Source organism: Lissotriton helveticus, chromosome 4_1, assembly GCF_964261635.1.
Source record: "Lissotriton helveticus chromosome 4_1, aLisHel1.1, whole genome shotgun sequence".
NCBI classification, from domain to species: Eukaryota; Metazoa; Chordata; class Amphibia; order Caudata; family Salamandridae; genus Lissotriton; species Lissotriton helveticus.
The window spans coordinates 1,955,576,370-1,955,599,687 of NC_136063.1; the positions used below are offsets into that span (position 1 = coordinate 1,955,576,370).

General features: G+C 42.3%; 1 protein-coding gene across 1 annotated transcript in view; it reads left to right on the top strand.

The window, feature by feature from the left end:
* Positions 1–23,318, top strand: part of F9 (coagulation factor IX) — a 310,524-nt gene that overhangs the window by 274,622 nt on the left and 12,584 nt on the right. The window contains exon 7 of the mRNA XM_078688628.1: positions 20,050–20,167. Coding sequence (XP_078544754.1) covers positions 20,050–20,167 — 118 coding nt within the window. The remainder of the gene's footprint in view (positions 1–20,049; positions 20,168–23,318) is intronic.

The window sequence follows — 23,318 nt, forward strand, 5'->3', positions numbered from 1 at the left end:
GTGTGACGTCGCCGGGAACACATTGTAATCCATTTGGGTGCACCTCAGCTTTCGGAGCTAAGCAAGCACAGTCTGGGTCGACTGCATCTTGCCTGTGCTTCACTGCCTATTCTGCAGATACGAATGCATGTTGGATATATGCCTAACACTTCTATTGGTTGCGCCACCGGATGTCCATGTACTACTGGACCTGTTAAAGGCCCACGTATTACAGTGTTCTCAGTATATTCCAATGTTAATGACTTTGTTCTTAGAGCCTCCACGGGATGCTTCAGATACGGTCGGAATGGGTACCGGCTCTACATCAAGCACACAGGTACTGAGTGTTCCCTCAGCAGCTGCTGTGGGAACTGAAGATGATCACCTTTGCTCAATTTACCTGATGCAAGAGGTGTTACAAGGTCTGTTATTTGCAAATGCGAGCGACAGTGATGTTGCCTCTCCCACACAGGTCACATAAATATTCGGCTCTCCGTGTGATGGTAAAATTTGCCCTTTTCCAAAAAAAGCCATATTGGAATTCAAAAACATTGTTTTGTTTTATTTTTCTCTACTGCTCTCACAGAACACCATGGCTTTCGATGTGCTCAGTTGATCTACCGGTATATTGACTATTTTGAGGACATATAGAGCTTTTTTAACTTCTGCATCGTTTTTTACAAATATCATGTTTTATACTCATTTTTTTAGCAATGTTTTTATGCTTATTAAACAGGCATATTTTAGCATTAGTTAATATTATAGTCCGTCGGATGAGGATTGGGTGTTATGAGCACTAATGTACCGCAATATATGCCTAGGTTGCTACACAACCTCTTGCTCACATTCGTCCTAACTTGCTATGCATAACCGCTATGGCACTGACCGTACCTACATGTGCGCTGAAAAAATGTCAATCAGTTTTCTCTGAAACTGGTCTCATTTATTATGCATGAGTATTCCTAGTATCATATCTTAATCCCCTGCCCAGGACATACACCGCAGAACTGCCATTTTCTGAATAATAACTCTGTAAAAAAGTCACCACTAACATCATCCTTGGAAGACAGTTCCACTATACATAATGGCAAGCCATTACACATCTAGGTCGAACCCCTGGGGGTTCTTTTTGGGTATAAAAGAACAATATATTTGTTGGGTTACCAGAGGAGAAGCTGTCACACTGACACTAAACGTTGAGGTCCCGGTCTGCAGAAGCTTCAGCAAGCAGGGGTCTGACAACCATTGTGGGGTGGCCAACACAAGACCAAGATAGGGTCCTTCATTCTCTCCTATCAGGTAATGGGGTTGGCTCTTTCCTAGTGGATTCTTGGCTTTTTTCTTTTTTTGTTGAGTTTTCTATAGTGTGAACTAGACCCAAAGATATCAAGTATCAGAGGGATTTACATGAGCACCAGTTTCGTTCCAGAGGGACTCATAAATCTTTGAGAGGCACAGAGAGATTAAGAGATTTTCCCAGAATCACAGGATGTTGAGCGTTGTTACTGAGACTCGAACCCGGTGCCACAGCTTTGTCGTCGACTTCTCTAGCAGCAAGGCTCAATCTTCTCCCTTTACGCCCACATACATGCTAGGTACAATTAGAAACACTTAGGTAGGGTTGCATCTGAGGACTACGCTTGATTACTGCCATGTATCTGTATGCCATATATTTACTGTTTTAGCAGTACAGTAGAATTCTACCTTTTATTCACTCTGTCAGTGTTTGTAATCTTATATATTCATTTCTGTCTAATGATTGTTGCAGCAAACATGTTTTATATTAGAATGACGCTGGTTCAATAAATGCTTATTGAAAACGTCCCCACCGTTTATTCTGTGCATCTCTCTAAGACCAAGTGAGTAAGAGTGACTGAGCAAAAAGTAATTTACTGTTTCCATGATCTCTGAATTTGTGATTATGCATAACAATATGATTTAGGGAGTATTTTTCAAAATGTTTTCGTTCTTACACACCGTGGCCAGGGCGACTGACGCTGGAATCTGGGGACCACGGTTCGATCCCCGGCTCCGGCGGCAGGTTAGCCCAGTACCATGTGACTCTGGGCAATAGCTCGCTTAATCTTCCCGACGGCCCCCCAGCACCTAGAGACCCTTACGGGTGATTGTGCGCTTTACAAATGTGGACTTTACTTTACTTTACACACTGGGCTTACATTTGAAAAGCACAAATGCAGTGAAATTTATTTGGCAATAACGAGTGTTCTACTATTTTATGCTCCCACTTGTCTTCCAATGAAAATGGTACCTCACTTTAGTGGATAGGCCTGGTGCTGAGATAGGGAACTAGTGAAAACAAAATATCAATGCATCACATTTTCCCACTGAAAACAGACTCTTTTTTTCAATATGGGCAGCTGTGGATTTTGAGGCCTTGCTCAGTCGGCATCTAGTAAATGTTGTAAAGTCATCCAGTGTGCCCCCCTATTGTTTGCTAACTGGTACTGGTGGTAAGTGACTCTGCCTGTCCCTGGGCTCTGTCTATCCAGTGTTATGTTGAAAACACTAGTGAAAACACACACATGAATTAGAGTACACTATATATTAGGGTATACTTACATTTGGTATTATGAGCACCTGAGGCCATTTTAAGAGCAGCCCTGTGTTGCAGCACTGATTTTAAAAGAGAATTCACTGCAAACTCGACATTGGTGGTTGGAATTTTGAATTTGAATTTGTAGAGCGCGACAATTACCCAAAGGCATCAATGTGCTATGACCGGCCGCCCAGCGCTCCCACCTAACTGTAAATCCACTTGAAAAAAGCTGTATATAAAGCATGGAGCCAGGTTTTAAGTGCTTTCCTAATAGGCAAGAACTGTGGGATAGCCCTCATGCTTTGCAGAAGAGAGTTCCAGAGTCTGTGTGCAGCAATCAAGAAGGCTCCATCTCCCCATTTCTTCTTTTGAGTCCTGGGCACAGCAAGCAGGTTTTATGTGTACCGAACCCAGGTTTCTACTTGTAGAATGCTAGTGAAATATATATTTAAACCTTGCCAGACTGGGGAGAAAAAAGGCCTTTTGCACTCTACAGAGCACTTTAAACATAATGCGCTTTCTGATGGGAAGCCAATGTAGGGCCTCCAACCCCATAGCAGCCGATTGGTGCCAGGGAATGTCAAGAGTTATTTTAGCAAGCACATTCTATGCTACTTAGAATTTGTGCTGAGTGCTAATGTTGGGGTCTAGTTAGAGTGAATTGCAATAGTTCAATATGGACATAAACAGGGCTAATAAAACCTGCTTTCATGTAGGCTGAGGAATGCGAGGAAAAGCTTTCCTGAGCATCCTTGTGATCCAGAAGCAGGTTGCCTCAGTGCGGTTGGCCTTGGCATTTAGCGTGAGGTCAGTATCTAAGAAAACTCCAAGATTTTTGTCTTCTCGACTGGGGTGGGACATGTGCCTAAAGTGTTTGGCCACCAATTACTATTCCAGCTCAATGCGCAAGGGGCAAAGAGCAGCACCTCGTTTTTATCATAGTTTATTTTCAGAGAGTTCCGTCCCATCCAGTATTCAACTGCCAACATGCATTGAGTGAAGTTTTATGCCGTGGTGGCAGAGTTCTTGGGAACTGACACAATAATTTGTGTATCATCAGCTTAAGATAACACCTGCATCCCAAAAGCCCAAATTATATCTGCAAGTAGTGACATGTAGAGTTTAAAGAGTGTAGGGCTTAGTGATGAGCCCTGCAGCACTCCACACACAGGGGGAAACCTCTGTGTAGAACTGCTGTAACATCACCCTCTGAAAGGGATCCCTAAGCAAAGAAGACAAAAGGGCCAGGGCTTGATGTGTGATACCCATGTCTTGGAGGGGCACTTAAAAAGTGATAGTATACAATATTTTGGCATATTAGATAACTCCAAGGTCATCTCTACGTATCCCATGGGTGGGGGACCATGTAATTATAAGGAGGGTCCTTATAAAAGATGTTTTATAAGCCCTGGTGTTGGAGAAATTGCACATATCATGTTCCCCACATAGATCCCCAGCCACATAGGAAACCATTGCAATAGTTTATTGACACATAAATATTGCTAGGAATTCAAATAAATATCATTCAATGATTTAGGAGAATGCTATTGATAACTCCACCAATATGCTTTTGTTGAATTTATCCTAAAATATACAGAAAATATTTTGTAAGTCTCCCTTGTATGTAAACTGCAGCCCTCCTGTGGTTTTCCCAAATTGGTCAGAGTTAACAGGATTAGCCAGGCTTCTCTGATGAAGTGATAAGTGGCTCACCCAGTGAGAAGCTATCTAGTGGAGAGGGATCTGCTACACAGAAATGCCAGACCAGGAACAAGGAGTAGTAAAGCGTGAAGCCTCAAATGACGAATAGGACAGGCAGGGAATGCTAGGTCCATCTACCCCATCCACTCTGACCAAGCCAGATAGGAATCTGCAGATTAGGGGGAGGATAGCTATGGAAATGAGCCATACCATCCATTGGTTTGGATGGTTCCCACTCCTCTGCTGAGATTTCAGCCATACTGAAATTTGGAGGAATAATCCTATCTGGGGGAAGAACATGCAACATTTTGGAGGAAGCGCTCATGCTCTGGGGTGTTGCCTTGCATCTCATTAGATAGGTGTGATCTGCAGCTTAACATCATAGAACATTGAATAGGTATGTGAGAGGAGCAGAGCCTCTCAAATCAGCTGCTTGATGCTAAGAGAAGAACAAGGATTGACATGCTGGAACACTGATTTGCACAACTAGACCCTGCGTTCTGACTGACCTCACTTGTTGCATAATCCGGAACTACAGCCCTGTGGATGTACCTTGCTTCAAAAGTATTAAAGAGTGGACTCCCTGCAAGCAATGGGTTAACAGAGCTCACCTGGAACATCACCAGCAACATTCCCCTGCCTGGAGTGCTTCCAGTCTATTGTTAAGAGTTTTGTCTAGGTGCATTTTGGGAATTGTGGTCCCAAACTTTCATAGACCATCTTGGAGTTTCCAGACCCCTGGATTGTGTTTTAGACGCTTTGGACCCTCAAGAGGCGCTTCAGAAAGAACTTCGAGAAGTTTGGAAACATTTCGAGCAACTTTGGAAAAAAGCTCCATAAGGTGACCGACTCAACCGTGATAGCCAAGCCTGACACTACAACTGAGACCTGGCCCATATTCCAGGTCCGTCACACTGAAGAGCACCAGAGGTCTGACTTTAACCGGGAGCTCCTTGAAAGTTAAGCTGGAGAACACTCACTGAATCCGAACTGGTGAAGGGCATCCAGGGACCTGTGCGACAAAAGTTCTAGGAAGGATTCTAAGTCAGCAGGTACATTTTTTAACAAGGCCTACCGCTCAGTGTATCCGTGCAGGGCTCCATCACAGTCAACCTGAAAGTTTGACTGTGATGGAGCCTGAAAGTTTGACTGTGCTGCTTTAGGTTTCATAAGTTCTAGAAAGTGTATACTCTTTAAAAAATCATATCTCCGGTTCCCTACATTGGATTTTTATTGTTTTGGTGTAATTTTAATGATAAATATAGTTCCTATTTATATAAATTGGTGTTGGTTTTTTATTGTGTGCTGTGTCTTAACTATTTACTGAATTGGTTTAGTAAATGCTTTACAGACCTGTCTCTTAAGCTAAGCCTGCCTGCTCGCAGTCAAGCTACCCAGGGTTGAGCATGGGAATATTTTACTGAGACCTATACTGTGCCCTACACTGTGTTAGTGGCCTTATTGCCAGTGGTAGATGCATATTTACAACTATTAATAACCCACTTTCCAATAGGAAACATAGCAAACGTGCATATTTTGGAAAAAACGACAACTGGGGGAATCCAAGGTGAAGTGACCTGCATAGCTCTCACTGTATTTCTTACCCAGAATCCATTGCAAACCCAATAGTTTGACTAAAAAGCACACTTTCCTAAATTTTCTGTGATGGAAATTTCTGGAATCTGATGGGAGCCACACATTTCCTCCCACCCAGCAGTTTCCCAAGTTGCCCAAAAAAAATGGTAACTCACTTGTGTGGGCAGGCATAGTGCTGAGACAGGAAAAGGCCTGAAACACAACATTGCTACATCACATCTTTCCACTCAAAACTGACCCTTTTTTTGCAAGCAGTGTAGCTGTGGATTTTGGGCCCTAAATTAGCCAGCACCTAGGGAAACCTAGCAAATATTTTTGAAAACTAGACACCAGGGGAAGTCCAAAGTAGTTTGACCTGCATGTCTCTCATCAACATGTTTTATCCAGAATCCCTTGCAAAGCTCAACCTTTGACAAAAAAACATATTTTCTTCACATTTATGTAATGCAAAGTTCTGTAATCTGTGGGGAATCACAGAATTCCTTCCCCCCACCACTTCCCCACGTCTCCTGATAAAAATGGTACCTCCCATGTGTGGGTAGTCTAGGTTCCCAGTACAGGAAACAGACAAAACTGACTCTTTTTGCAAAGTGGGTAACTGTGGATTTTGGGCCCTAAGTCAGTCGGCACCTAGGGAAACCTAGCAGCAGATTTAAAAAATAGACACCTGAGAGAATTCAGGCTGGGGTACCTTGCATGCCTCTCGCCAGGTCTTTTTACACAGATGCAAACCTAAAACTTTAAAAAATATATACATTTGCCTCAGATATCTGTGTTGGAAAACTTCGCCCAGCATTCCCCTAAGTCTCCGAGTAAAAATGATACCTCAGTTGTGTGGGTAGGCCTAGTGCCCGCAAAAGAAAACGGCCCAAAAAGCAACATGGATACATCACATTTTTCCACACAAACCTGACCTTTTTTTTGCAAAGAGGGTAGCTGTGAATTTTGGGTCCTAGCTCAGATGCACCTAGGCAAACCTAGCAAACCTGCACTTTTTTCAAAACTAGACAGCTAGGGGAATCTAGAGGTGCATGACTTGCATGGCTGTCACTAGGTCATTGTCCCCGAAGTACTTGTCAATGTGAAACTTTGGCTAAAAACACATTTTTTTCTCATATTTCTGTGACGGAAAGTCCTGGAACCTGAGGTGAGTCACAAGTTTCCTACTCTGAGTTCCTACATATCCCCAAATGAGAACGGTACCCAACTTGTGCAGGTGGACCAAGAGGCCATGATACAGAATACCCTAAAGCGCTACGTGGATAACTAGGCAAACAACCTATGGGGGATTTTGGATAATGTTGCAGATTTTATGCATTTTAAAAATCCTTCATAATGACTTGTGAGTCTTTAAGCATTAGAACTAGGGGGCAGATTTATGATAACTGGTGCATCCCCAGGGATGCAGCAGTTATTTTGTGCCGCTGCTCCGCCACCCATGGTGCGCTGCATTTACATTGCGGCGTACCATGGACCAAAAACGGCACAGATGCGTGACGCATCTGTGCCGTAAAGGTGGCGCATTGCTGGAGTTGCGTCCCAAGCGCGACGCAGCTCCAGCATGGCTCGGGGGTGCCCCATCTTTACAATGCTGCGTCAAGACCTATGCCTGCTTCAAGCAGGCGCAGGGTTTTGACGCAGCATTGGCCTGAAAGTGACTAAGTGAAATCTTATTGCCCACCCTGCGCCGGAACGCCCACAAGTGGCGCAGGGCTTTACAACGTGACGCATCTGCCTAGATGCGTCACGTTGTAAATGGGTCGTAGGGATGCGCCACGTTTACGCCGCAGTTGCGTGACGCAAACCTGGCGCATTCCCAACATAAATCTGCCCCTAAGTGCTTTTAAATGGGGGGACATCCCTCAAAAGACAAACTATTTTAATTATTACAGATAATATTTAGCTCCACCCTTTTATGGAAACCTCATTGGGAACATAGCAAATAGTAAGGAATATCAATGCCATCTTCATCTTTGCTCAGAAAGTAAAGCATAAACCAGTAGCTGAGCTAATTACACTCTGTAAAACATAAATTTGGTTTCAGCTGCCCTTTACGACACAGGGGCATGAGCATTTTAAAACGCAGATTCATTCTAACACATTGAAAATGGCCTCACACGCAGGTTGCTTGCTATTTCCCAAAAATCTGCCAATTTGATTTGTCGTAAGAAGTTGGGCCTGTCTTTTTGTAAAGTGCCAAAAAGGAATGGCCCCACTCCTCTTAAAGACTAAATGTTGGATGAATGCAGAGGCGGGGCTTGTAAGGACATGTATGTCTGACTGCTTATCTTTAGATAATGCAAAACAATTCTTCGGCTAGTATACCTAAACACATTCTTCCAAAAACTGGACCGAAATGAAATGGTTTCTGACCCACAACACCTTGGCACAATGCTAAAGAGATTGAGAAACGTCATTTTATTGAGACCCAGGTGGATCAAACAATACAGAAAGCACAGAAAATGAGGACTGTAGGGCTAATTTTACAAATATCAACAGTTAAATATGTTTAACTGTATTTTTTTGTGTATGGGAAATCAAACTTACTGTCTGTATCTTCCACTTTTTAGATTGAATAGCATTCATTTTTTAACTCAATGTGTTTGGCAATATGAAATATCACCCAGTCACTGCAACAATGTAGTGAAACTGAGCACATGTCACTTTATTATTTTTGTCCACTATATTCTGGCCTAAGATCTACCTTTTTAGCCACTGTGTTACTTGAAGCAAATATTAGGCAATAACGGATGTCTATGAAGTATTTACAAAAATGCCTTTGGAAGACATATGTTTCGAAGTTTTAACTGTTATTAAGATCGCATTAGAAATCAGAAAATTGTATGAAAAAAATATTTTTTTACGGATTATATTTAATTCCAAACATTTATTGTTACATTTTAGATACGCCAGGAACGACTTTTAAAATTACATTGTTAGTTACCGTCTTAGTTTATGAGAAATGACTGTAGACTATATCATTACCCCTCGTATGTAATTTATTAATTCTGCCTGATGGGAATCTCAGCATGCAGATTGCGTACAACTAAATTGAATTTGGAAATTTGTATATGCTTTTATGGCAAATGCAGAATAAAGATGTATGAACTGAACCCAACTGATAAGCAAGAGGGTAACCTGCATTATTTAGGGCTGTGACGTGGCATCACTCATGCAAACCTACGAACCGTAGACATTTGTGAAAACATTTCAGCATAAGGTATTTTGAGCTTCATTGAAGTATTATTTATTATAAAAACAGTCCCACCCACATAACATACATATCTTTGTGAGAATAAAACAAGAGCAAAGCTTTTCATGCGTGAGTAATCACCTGCATCTACATACTTTGCCAAATTCATCTGAAAACTTTGCAAATGTTACAATTTGCAAAGTTCTTTTCATTGAGCATACTTGTGAAATTAATGTTTTGTTGTTAAGATGCATGTCTGATATAATTCATGCAAGACTGTGCAGCAAGGCAAATTGCTGAGCTGCATTGCATGAATGGGAGAGAGCTGATGGGAATGTAGCCATATTTACAAAGATTTGGAGTGCTTCAGTGCTATTACAGTGCTGGTGCAAGGGGGCTTCCAAACACCAACGTAGACACCCTTAGGACTTGCTGCAAGGGTGCCTGCTTTACAGGCAGGATTGTTTTTGTGCAGGAAGCGATACCTTCCTGTGTAAAAAAATCCAGGGAGACATTGTTCTCTTTATATGCATGATGCAAAATGTATCATGCATCGAAAGAGGAAGCAACAATGAGATGTATATGTACTTCACCTTGCTATGTCTCTCTGAGGTAGGAGTATCAATTTCATGCAATTCAAGCTTTAGAAACCTTGGTAAGTCTGGAATTAGGTGAAATCCATTTGTGAATGCACTGGAACGCCCATGCTCCACTGATAAAACTCAAACCGTTGCATTTTGTTATATTACTTTACAAAGCAATACAATGCAATCCAAATTATGCCGTGCATGGCTTTGTATATCCCAAATACGCTTTTGTATTGCCCAGCATCACTTTGTGTGACAGAAGGGCAGCGCATAGACTAAATAAATCTGCGTTTGAATGTTTAATTGTGAGGTTTTATTTACAGAAAACAGTGGACATTTGTATTCCTGTACTTTGAACAATTTTCATTTTTCCTCACTAAAAGAGAATTTACCTTATTTAAATCCGTCTCATCCAATATGTTTGCTATATCTTTGTTGTGGTGAGACTCAGCCAGGCCTACCAGTGCTAGGGGTTCGCCCTTCTCTGCACAAGTCTTCAGACCAATGGAATAGAAGTTGGCACGGAAACTGAAATATAAAACAAAGTACTTTTATTAACCTTAAGAGGTGGAACTACATTCGCACAACACCCTCCGGTAGTGTATGAAGTAGCACACTGAACAGAAGGAACATGGTCCTTTTATACTCATACAGGGGCTCAGAAGAGGGCGGTACAAGTACAGAAGAGGTTTACATACAAAAAAGGTCTTTACAGAAATGCACAGTCAACAGTAGGGCAGAGCTTAGCAGTTTGCTAATTACGGTAAACATACCATGATAGTTACAGACTAAGACATATGTGAACAGTTGCAGTGTCTTCTGCGCAAGTGCAGAGTAGCAGAACCTAAATATAGTCTGTCCATAAGCAGAGCACAAGAGAAAATGACAGCAAGGAAGGACAGAGCACATGGTGAGCACATGGAAGACAAGGTGGCTGTTGAAAACAAGATGGCTTCAGCTAAATGCTAACCCTGATCGCTGCCAAATTACAACAGACGACCCTTTTAGAATTAGCTGAAGACATTCATTCATTTGAGGTAATCTGGATTCACATCTTTTACATTTATATTCATTATTTCAGAAATCTCTTTATTCAGCATGTGTTGGGCTTTTATTTCTGCAACATTTCGCTTGGCAGGTGAATAGGCAGTAATGCAGACGGAGCAAAGCATTGGAACACATTGTATGCATATACAGCATGTAAATAGTACCACTAGTATTACACATAGGATGGTGAATAGCTTTTAGCCCCAGGTAACTATCAATGTCCAAAACCAGCTAGCAAAAGTCCAGGTGCCAGTCTCTTGGTGAATTTCAGCAACAATCTTATGCAGTTTAGAGATTGCATCAAACACTAAAGGAGAGGGATCGGGAATGTAGACGCAGCAACTACTACCTATGATGCGACATGCACCACCTCGATCAGCCAGAACCACATCTAAAACCATACGATTTTGGAGTGCTACAATCCTTGCAACTTGCAGCTCTACTGTAATGTTTCCAAGTGCCATAGCTGTCTGATTGGTAACCGCTTCCACAACACAAGTCAATTATCTTATCTTTCTGCTGTTTAATGCAGCACAAACAAAGAAAAACAAGCCCAAATTGAAATCAACGTATTGTTGCAAGGCGGTGTCAGACTGGTCCACCTCATCAGTGCTTGTTGTTCTGTGCTTAGAAATATCATTGTACAGTTTAAAATCCTTGTGATACGATGCAGGAGCAAGAAACACGGGGGGCAACAGAAAGGACACATAGCATACTCCAGAGCATCCAACAGGTAGTCGGTAATATCCCTTGTTACCACAGACAAAGTAGGTAATATGTGAGGATATTAAACTACTGTTATTGGTATCTTCAATAGTCAGAACCACAACACACTCACTTCTTCCTACTGGAATTCTCCCAACACTGCCTATACATAAGTCTGATTTAGCTCTAGTAACAGAAATCACAAATGGTCCATTGTTTTTAATAGTTCTCATATTTGGGAAAACATACGGCGTGGAAATATTTTCAGGTCGATACTCCTCCCATTCCCATTTAGTCCCTTAAGATCGAGGATAACTTCTTCATCTGGCTAACACACCTTATTGAGATGATAATTAATCCGTCCTACTGCCATCCTTGAAATGTTAGCCTTTTCGGAGGCAATCAAGAGCGCAAACCAAGCTTGGCAAAAACCATTATGCGAGAAAGGAAGAGGAATAAAAGGTGTTCCTCCCTTCTTCTGGTGAGCAGGTATCATCCCACATATCCAACAGTCAGTAGTATTTGTGGCATTGTGAGTGTGATGTAACACCTGAATAAATGTGTTGTTCAGGTAGGATTGTCGATGATTTTGCTCATGGTATTGAAGCGTAAAGTAATGATGCTCAGCTGGCACTGGAGTACTGGCGATCAGAAGCTGCCGAGCAGGAGCCACTGTCTCAACATACCAGGTTGTCACTGCTACAACTATCCTAGCAACAACAAATCCTACAGCACATATGGCCTTTTTATTACAGATCTTAGCAACAGTGGATCTTCCTTCAGACATGATCACTTTGTTGTCGAATCAATTGTTGGAGCTCAAAAGTCCTGGGCAGCATTGGTTTCTTCACCGAGGGTCCAGACAGGTGCCACTATGTAGGACTGATTCCCCCTTTGCCACATCAGTGTCGTTTCACAAACCCAGGACGGTAGCTCAACCAGTATTTTTAAGCAATGCAGACTCTTTCCGTGGTCTCAGTTGGTACCGGGAAACTCCAGGGATCGTATGGTCCTGGAAGACTTCCTCAGATCCGTCAGGTGAGATGGCGTGTCCTTTCTCCACATCCAGAATCTCTCGATGGTCAGTCAGCACAGCAGGTTCCACCAAGGTAGGCGACACTCACATGCAGTGAGTGCTATGGACCCAATTATTCCTATTCGTCACTCGAACTGCTGTCCTGGTAGCGAGGAGCACTTGTTCCGGTCCTCGCCACCTAGGCTCCAAGCTGTTTGACCTCTTGAAAACCTTGACCATTACGTGGTCACCGGGCCGGAGTTCATAGGCCTCACCTGTGGATCTGTTAGGAAGAGCTTCTCTAACCTGTTGATGAATAGAAATCAAACTGTCAGTGTCAGTCAACTGTGCTAAATAGTCACTCATCAGAACACATGGTACATCATGTATAGGGTGTGGCTTAGGACCTCCCAAAATGTTCATCGGTCTCCCAAATACCACCTCATATGGTGTAAGCCCAGATCGTGAATGTGGCACTGATCTAATAGACAACAATGCGAAGGGCAAAGCATCATACCATTTCAAAGATGTGGAATCCAGTATTTAGGCTAATTTCATTTTCAAAGGAGCGTTATATCTCCCCACCAATCCTGCTGATTGTGGGTGGAACACTGCATGGAACTTCTGTTTGATTCCTATTTCTTTCAGGACATACTCAACAACTTGCCCAATAAAATGAGGTCCATTGTCACTCCACAAAAGTTTACAAACACCAAATCTAGGGAAGAATTCCTTTAAAAGCACCTTTGCTTTGGTGAGAGCTGTATTATCCTTTGTAGGGTATGCCTCTATCCATTTACTGAAGGCACATACCACCACTAGAACATACTTCAAGTTATTGCAATGTTCAAGTTGAATGTAATCCATTTGCAAAACTTCAAACGGTGTGGTTGGTGTAGCAAACCCTCGTGTAGGAGTCTGTGTCCCTTTACCAGGATTGTACTGCCAATAAATCAAACAGGACTGTACAATCCTTTTAGCTGTGCCGGCAATATCTGGATGCTCCCAAACTTGCGTAAGTAATTTCGTTATTGCTGAAGCTCCAACATGTGCTGACCCATGTGCCATCTGAACATAGGTTGTAAATAGGCTATAGGCAGTTTCAACTTATCCATCTCTTTATTGCGCCAACAGCCCCCATCATCCAACATTCCCTCTTCAGACTATTGCTCTAGTTCTTCCACAGAAGCAGAACTCTGTATGTTTAGCACTTCTTGTCTAGCATCAAGGCAATGTTCAGCTTGTGACTTCGCTACATACAGCGGTGTGGTGCTTTGCTGCATCGCAGTCACACGAGCTATGGGATCTGCAAAGGCATTGCCTTGTCCTGTCTTATCAGTCACTTTCTTGTGTGCACTACACTTAACTATAGCTATTTTCTTTGGATATGTCAGTGCAGTCAAACGATTATGCACTAGTTCTTCGTGCATTATCTGCATCCCATGGGATGTAAGAAAACCTCTTTTCTTCCAAAGTAGGCCAAACTCATGGGCCACTCCAAAAGCATAGCGGCTATCTGTATATATTTTCACACACAAGTCAGTGCTAAGTTCACACGCTCGTGTCAAAGCTATTAACTCAGCTGCTTGAGCTGACTTCCGTGGTATACGAGCTGTCTCCACTACTGTCTAAAGTGTCCTAATTGCATATGCAGCTGAAGTCGTTACATCTGGTAACTTCAAACAAGACCCATCAACCCATAGTTCCCCATCTACATCCGAAAGAGGTGTATCTTGCAAATTGACGCAACCCTTTGTCTGTTTTTCAGTAAGGAATATACAATCATGAGACTCCTGTGACTGAGTCTGAGTCGCTGGATATGGCAACAAAGTAGCTGGGTTCAAGGTTGCACATCTCTTCAGGGTAATGTGAGGGGCCAACAATGTCAAATTGTATCCTGTTAAATGAGCACTAGTCAAGTGTTGCGTTAAGTTTGGTTCAAAAGGGCATCAACCACATGGGGTGCTAGCACCAACAGTTTCTGTAACAAAACTATCCCTTCACTCTGACATATGGACACAGCTGCTGCTACAACTGAACGGAAGCACCCGGGATCAAGAACAGCTGAAAAATATGCACAGGGTCGCTGCTTGTCACCATGTATCTGCACTAAGACTGACAATGCACACCCATCTTTCTCGTGTACATAAAGTGTAAAAGCCTTCGTGTAATCTGGAGTGCCTAAAACTGGTGCAGAGCAAAGAGCTTGACGTAACTGACGAAAAGTATTCTGGCATTCAGTAGTCCATGGAATGAGCATTGGAGTATCTTTGGTCAGGAGTGCCAACAAGGGTTTAAAAATGTGTGAAAAACCTAATATCCATTGCCTACAAAAAGAAGTAAGACCAATGAATACACGGATATCTTTCTGAGTAAAAGGCACTGGTGTATCTAAAATTGCTTGAATGCAATCTGGTGTAAGTGCACACCCCTCCTAATACAGAAGGTGACCTAAGTATGTAACCTTCAGTCTACAATATTGCAATTTCTTCTGTGACACTTTGTGGTGGTGTGAAGCAAGAAAGGAATGCAAATACAAAGTACATTTTTCACACTGTTCAAGCGTATCGGCTGCCAACAAGATGTCATCAACATATTGTATGAGAGCCACTCCTTCAGGCAAAGTGAACGAATCAAGTTGTCTTTTCAATGCTTCACTGTAAATACTAGGACTCTCAGTATACCCATGAGGAATTGTACAAAATCTGTACGATCGATTATTCAAAGTGAAGCCAAACAGATATCGACTATCAGGATGAATAGGAATCGAAAAGATTCTTCAGATCGATCACAGTGAATGTAGTTGCTGTCGGAGGAAGTAAGGTAAGAGGTGTTGTTATGTCAGAAACCACGGGGTATTGTGGTACTACAATCTTATTAACTTCTTGCAAATCAATTATGAATCTGTAAATCCTAGTGTCAGTGTCTTTTTTCAAAATAGGAAGAATAAGACTGTTGCAAATGTTATAAGGAACTTCTTCTACAACCCCTACTTCAATTAAATCATGGACAATGCGTACAAGTGCTTCTTTACCTTCTTGAGAAATTTTGTATTGAGGCAAGCGTGGCAATGAAGCCCACTCCTTGACACTAATATGTACTGGTGGAATAACCATTTGTCCTACATCGGTGTCTGAAGTAGCCCACACAGTACTAGGGAGTGAAGCTAATGCAATGTCCTCTTTAACAAGACAATACATCGTAACGTAGCCCTAAAAGACTTGAGCATATCAAGACCCACAATATTGTCCGGAGGGTTCAGAGAAAGTAAAAATGGACATGAAGCAGTAAATTTGTCAAAATGCAAGTGGTTGTGACAGTGGGCTAAGGGAAGGTGTTCCATCGAAACCTATTGATGCCATGGTTAAGCCCGACAGGGGAGCCCTTGAAACCAATTGTTTGGCTAAGGCGCTGCGAGTAGCTCCTGTATCAACCAGAAACCGATCAGTAGACTCCAAAACATGTGCTGTAACATAGGGACCCTTCTGATCTACAGGAACTTCAACTGATCCCTTACCCCATCCTAGGCAGTCCTATGCGTAAGCAGAATCTTTTAAATCAGACGGCAAATAGTCAGACATTTGATATTGGTTCCGTCCATCGAAAGTGTTAAAACCATTCTGTCCACCTATATTAGTATCAAACCTAGCACGATCATCCGCACTTCCTCTAGGCCCAGAATATCCTGAACAGTTTCTCATTTGTCCCCGTCCACGGGGAGACTGCTGAGCATGCAATACCGGACAATCAGCAGCCCAATGTCCAAATTTCTAAAAGTACCCACACTGGTCAGAAGACAAAGTCAGACGAGCATAAGAAGGAAAAGACGGACCATAAGACACATGTCCAGCCCTGTCACCACCTCTAGAAGGCGGACCATAAGCCTGAGCTAACATAACCTTTGTTTTTAACCCCTTAGTCATCGTGTCCTCATTACCCTTCGCTTCTAATTCCTGCCATTCATAATACTGAGCCATAGTCAAAAGAGAAACCAGAGTAGAGGTAGTCCATGAACTCCCACTGGCCTTTAGGCGACTAGCTATTCCTGGAAACAGGTTGGCGACATATTTATCGACAAACAGATGCCTGCCAGTGTCATCTGTCAATGACTGCCCACTAAAATCGTGGAATGCCTCCTCAAAATTTGTAAAGAAGTCAGAAACCGATTCATCTGTCTTTTGCTTACAGGATGCTAATACGGTCCAGTCTATATTTTTAGAGGGAATAATCGTTTTAGCTTAACTAATATGGCTGCGGAAAGATCTAAAATTAGCTGACATGGTTTTGGTGCAGGTTCCCTTTCTTGATCCATTTTTTCTAAATCTTTCCATATTGCCCCAAAAGTCGTACAACCATCAACTTTACAAACAGTTCTCCACATATCAGGGCGTAATATCAATCCAAAAAACATATCAATGTCAGGCAGAGTCATAGTACAAGAACTAATGGTACCCTCAACTTCCTCATAAAAAGCGGCTGGATTTTTCTGCGGATCAGGCAATGCAGCTTTAATAGCCATAACATCCGCTCTATTCCAAGGAGTGTAAATCCAGTTATAAATAAAATAACCCTTTGCATCAGTGAAATCCCTATTATCATCTGTTCCCGTACCTCTAGTAGAAACATACAAAGGTGCGGCTTTCTGCATAGGTTTCGCATGAACTATCATAGTCTTATCTGTTCGGGAAGCAGAAGCCTGTGTCATGCTGGTCTGGGATGTTTGTGCAGCTGTGTCAGCTGCCTTTTTCTCCTCTTGCAAATGGACTACATCATCACGCAATTTAACCAAACATCTAATTGAGTCAGCCACCTGAGAGAATACAAAAAGACCATCTTGCATTAGCTTACAGTCATTTGCTATATCACCCGGCTCCAATTCATCTGTATGTTTCCTAAATCGCTCAATAACCTCTGTGGCGAATACCTCGGTAAAATATATTTGCTCCATTTCCTGACAGTTTTTCACGTTATCTATAAGTTCAGAAGCAGGAGCAGTGCTACGAACGGCTTTGCGAGCAGAGGCTCTAAGGTCAGCTGCACATTCAGCGGTCAACATAGAGTGAGTTTCTCGTGATTTCACTTGCTCTGAAGCAGAGTCCTCATCTGACTCATGAGGAGCAGAAGGAAAAGTATACAGAGGCGGAAAAAGGTCTAGCAAAAGGGATTCATCTTGTGGTTTATTAGGAATAGGATAAAGGGGTCGCCGAACAGCGTATTGGCCAGTTACCTGCAAATAATTCTCCCTATCTTCTCTCTCTTTTATTTATTTATTTTACTTGTTTTTTAACTCTAATGCTTTCACATGAATACTTTTTTGTTCTTTTTCAATCAAGGCTTGCTCTCGCTTCATTCGTTCACGCACTTCTTTCTCCCTCATTCTTACACAGTCAAACATCTCTTGCCTATTCTTTCGCTTAAACATACATTGTTCCACATACTGAATCTTTCGTAAATCAAATGACCCATGCATAGGCCAACGTAACTCAGGATCCTTACTAGTATATTTTTTCCATAACGTGCTGTACATTATAAAAATATACCATATTTAATATACATATCCCTATTATGCGTCTTAAACTGGTACCACCACATAAGCAACACATTCTACGAAGTGTGCTAGAAACAGGCATGCCAAAAATAGTGCAATATATGCAGTATTATAAGCAAAGTAGCACTTAAATAATGTTGTTCTGTTCAAATCTTATACAAAGTAGAGAAAATTCTCCTCATTACTTGCCTATCTAAATTGTAATTTATATATTCCCAAATCTCAAAATCCCCAAATTGGCCAATACAAATTCCACACCAAACAGCAAGTGTCACATCAAATGACCTTACCAATCCCAAATGTCCAGATTCCAACTGCCAAGTTCTTGAATCGACCAAATGGTCACTGCCCGGCGAATCAACAGAAGAGATCTCAGTCGAGGACAGGCACCACCTGGAGGGTCAGATCAGAAAGAGAGGAAAATCGCCGTGGTTGCCAAGACGCGGGTCTCCTCGGGCAACGATCGTCTGAAGCAAGATTCCAATCCTTCGCTTCGACCAATCCTTCGGGCATCCAAGTAGCTGATGAGCCCTACTGGTTGGGCGCCAATTTGTCGTGGTGAGCCTCAGCCAGGCCTACCAGTGCTAGGGGTTCGCCCTTCTCTGCACAAGTCCTCAGACCAATAGAATAGAAGTTGGCACCAAAAGTGAAAAATAAAACAAAGTACTTTTATTAACCTCAAGAGGTGGACCTACATTCACAAAACACCCTCCAGTAGTGTATGAAGTAGCACACTGAACAGAAGGAACATGGTCCTTTTATACCCACACAGGGGCTCAAAAGACGGTGGTAAAAGTACAGAGGCGAAGGTGTACATACATAAAAGGTCTTTACAGAAATGAATAGTCAACAGTAGGGCGGAGCTTAGCAGTTTGCTAATTACGGTAACAATACCCTGACAGTTACAGACTAAGACAAATGTGAACAGTTGCAGTATTTTCTGCGCAAGTGCAGAGTAGCAGAACCTAAATATAGTCTGTCCATAAGCAGACTACAAGAGAAACCGACAGCAAGGAAGGACAGAGCACATGGTGAGCACATGGCAGACAAGATGGCTGCCGAAAACAAGATGGCTTCAGCTAAATGGTAACCCCGATCACTGCCAAAACTACAACATCTTGGTCCCCATTTTCATCAACTAGTTTTGAAAGATAGTTGCTATTATGAGGTCACTCAGCTGACGCCTAAATAAGCCATCCATCCAACTGCCCAAATGCTATGTTGCAGACCATGGGCACCCACCCAACCAGATACCTATAATAGACCAGTCTAATATTAGACAAGGTTACCTGCTTGGTTTTATTATTAAGATTTTTCTAAACAGTATTCTTTTAGCACAACAATCACTTTTAGCATACTCTTCCTTTTCCCTGAATATGTTACTCCTCTACAGCTGAATAACAATATCCCCAAAGAAAATAATTCGATATAAAAATGAAGGGAAACACATCCCTTGGCAGCAGCAATTTTCATCACAAGCAACTGCAGGAGACCCTCATGGTAGCATTTTGAGAGTAGAGATACAAAGCACTGAACGTTCTGTGATTTTCATTCATTAGACCACATTGATGATTTGCTTATTAGGCACATTGAACCCACTCTTTATGATGCCTTGCTAAAGCAGAAACATTGAGAGCCCAAATGTCGTGCTCTTGCTTGAAACTTTGCATTAATAAAAATAATTTGTTATTTAACAACATATCCTCGAGAAATTAATTTATAACAGTAGTAAGTAAAGACTGGAAACACTATGAATGTGACAGACTACAAGTTGCAGGTTGGAAAATTAAAGGAGCTCTAGTGTCTAAGCTGTATTTAGCTCCACACTTACATGCCAGTTATTTATAATATGATAAAACAAAGTTCCATTCAAAATTCATCCAAAAATCACAGCTTGCGATGGGTGATGATGGCACAAGTCAAGGAAGAAAGATCAGTATTATCAAAATGTATGGATTATTGAACTTTCCAGCAAAGACTATTTCTGTTGCTTAAGTTTTATCATATACCAACATACTAATGTGGACTTTTCCTGCTTAAGGAGGGTATCCATTTATTAGCCATGGCATATGACCTTCACATTCTTCTCAAACTCATGCTTTTTCTTCCTCATTTCTGTAGGTCCATCTTCTCAATAAAGACGGCGTTGGGTTTTGCGGTGGATCCATCATTAGTGAAAAGTGGATTGTAACTGCAGCCCATTGTTTTCCCACAGTAACTGAGTTTAAGGTGGTTGTTGGTGAGTAATGTCTTCCTGAACCATGATATAGTTTGTATTTCAGTTGTGTGCTTGCTCTCCCATGTAAACATATTAATATTAAGTGATTTAACGACTCACACACGAGTGTACTTGGTGTCAGATGTAATATCCATGGTGTGGAATACCCCCAAAAATCTTGCCTTCACTCCTCCTGTTTTGCATTATTTGTTTTTGTTGGCTTTATACCTCTATGCCTTTTACCACTACTAACTACTGATAAAGTGCTTGTACTCTCTCCTTCAAACATGGTAACATTGACCTACACCTATTTGGCACATTTAATTTACTTGTAAGTCCCTAGTAAATGGTACTACAAATACCAGGGCTTACATTAGTGAGTCTGCAGCACTCAGAGCGCCACTCACCAAAGTAGCCTTTTAAAACATGTCTCAGGCATGCTACTGAAGTCTGGAGTGCAGTTTTAAGATGTCATTGCGACCTGGAAAAATAAACTCTTTTCCAGGCCTAAACCTTAATTTAATGCATTTAAGTCACCCCTAAGGTAAGCCCTAATGGCTCATAGGGAAGCGTGCATTGTATTTAAAACATAGAGCATGTCGGTTTAGTGAAAAATTCCTAAAGTCATTTTTCACTAAGTGCAAGTCCTATCTGTCCCATTGACTAATATGTGGTTACCTTATTACATTTAATAAGGGACAACTTTTGAATGTAAGCAGATAGCAATATGCTAATTAGACTCTTTAATGATAAAGTTGGATTTTAAGTCCAAATTCTAGAAATGCTACTTTTAGAAAGTTGTAGTACAAAAGGGGGTGGTGATGAACGGAGCATCTGAACCAATCAAACACTCACACCCAGTCAAAAGATCATCTGGGTTTAATCCATCACCGTTCTTTAGCCCACTCTGCCACCCCAGTTCAGACATGGCTATATGCAAATCAGTCTGACCCTGTGCCTCATGGGAACAGTCCAGCCCGAACTGCCAACCCATGCCTTCCCTGGACCGGAAACAAGCTTCCGAGGACAGGTTTCTGGCATTACAGCCGTCTTCAGCCCGGCTTGCTTGAATCCAGTGGCAAAGTGAGCAAGGGACTCACGCCCTTTTGTACCACTTTTGGCCGCCATAAGTGTGGCAGGGTATGCTCAGACGTGAGTCCCTTGCTCACTTTGCCACTGGATTCAAGCAAGCCGGGCTGAAGACGGCTGGAATGCCAGAAACCGGTCCTCGGAAGCTTGTTTCCGGTCCAGGGAAGACATGGCTTGACAGTTCGGGCTGGACTGTTCCCATGAGGCACAGGGTCAGACTGATTTGCATATAGCCATGTCTGAACTGGGGTGGCAGAGTGGGCTAAAGAACGGTGATGGATTAAACCCAGATATTTTGACTGGGTGTGAGTGTTTGATTGATTCAGATGCTCCGTCCATCACCACCCACTTTTGTACCACTTTTAGAAAGTTGGCATTTTCTTGTCCTAACCATTCGTGCTTCATACCAGTATCCTTTGTAACAACTGTGAATGACTCTGTTGTAGTGGTTGGTGTATTCCTGCCTGACAGTGAAACAAAGGGGACTGGGTGTAAGCAGGATGGAGAAGCCCAACAGGATATCTGAGGGCAGAGGTGTTCACGGTGCTAATTACATTTCAAAGCGCTTACCTTCAGAACACAAAAATGAACCTGACACTAGCCTTATGGCTACTTCTTGGAGTCTAGGCAGGAGACGGAAATAACTTTTGTGAACCAGATGTGGGGTTATCCAGGATGTCCCCCATTTCAAAGGTTGGTACCAGGTATAAATATTTGACCACCTGAAACACGCTTCAGTACACTCCTGGAGCTGTGGAAGGCTACTGAAGGACTGCCTAATACTCCAGATGGCATACATGCTGCTTGCAGCCAGTTTTTTTCTTCAGAGGACTGACCTGCTGCTACCAGAAAACTACATTGCTGCTTGAGGGCTGCCTTGCCTCCAGGAGCCTGACCTGCTTCTTAAAGCCTGCTTTGCTGCTTGAAGGAGAGGACCATCTCCTTGAACCCAGGACCACTGGAGGGACTCTGAGGGATAGTTGGCTGGCCTCCTGTGTGAGCTACAGGGACATAAGGAGCTCCAGAGACCTTCAAACCTGTACCTGCATTTGCTGAACTGAGTCCTAACCCCAAGTAGTGCCCCCCGAGGTTTGTGACCCAAGGAAATGGTGATGGAGGTGCTGTTCTTTTTTTTATTATCATAATTTTTTTTCTGTAGTCCTCATTCACCTTGAAAAAACAAAGCAGAAAGACTCTGGGGCCCACTTTGATCAGCACCTACCAGAGAGCTTTGTTTAAAACCAAGGATAGTGCACTTTACACACACAGAACCTCTCCCATCATGATTTGCTCCGGCCAAAGGCCGTCTGCAGAAACCGCCAGAGCAGTGAAGTAACACAGTTTAAAGGCATAATCATAGGACTGTATTCAAATCAGATTCAAGCCAATTTTCGCATGGAGACCAGAAATCATTTTTTTTATTTAGTGATGCTCTATCTAGTCTAATTGTATGTTTTACAGATGTAATCCAATCTATCATAGTCGGAGGTACTTTTTTTATCCAATTATTACAGATTTCTCTTCGAGCAAGCAATATCAAATAAAAACTCAGCTTTCTTACATTAGTAGACATGGACTCATATTGTGCCTAGACCCCAAAGAAAACAAAGTCTATGCTTACATGAAGTGCCACTCCAAGTGTCATAGACATGCAGCTAATCACATCTGCCCAGAAACATTGAATCTCGGGACACTCCAGGAACATATGTATATCATCCACCTTGTCTTGGCTGCATTTTGGGCATTTCGGAGTGACACACTTGCCCAATTTAGATAGCCTTAGGGGTGTCCAATAGGCCCTGCGTAGACAAAAAAAAGTGGTTTCTCTTTAAATTTGCGGCATGCACCGTGGAGTACAGAATTTTAAAGATACTTGCCATAACTCTACTAACTGCATCTCTGGCAAGCTCTTTCCCCACATATCGGTTGGTAGTCTGAAATCTCCATCCGAAAGTACCATCAAGAGCCAATACAGATTTGCCCCCTCCTTCTTTCTCTGAACGTTGGCGGCCACCAAGGACTCCAGCTCATTTTAAGCGCCAATGTTTACTCTGACAACTTGATACAAACTTTTCCTCTGTAG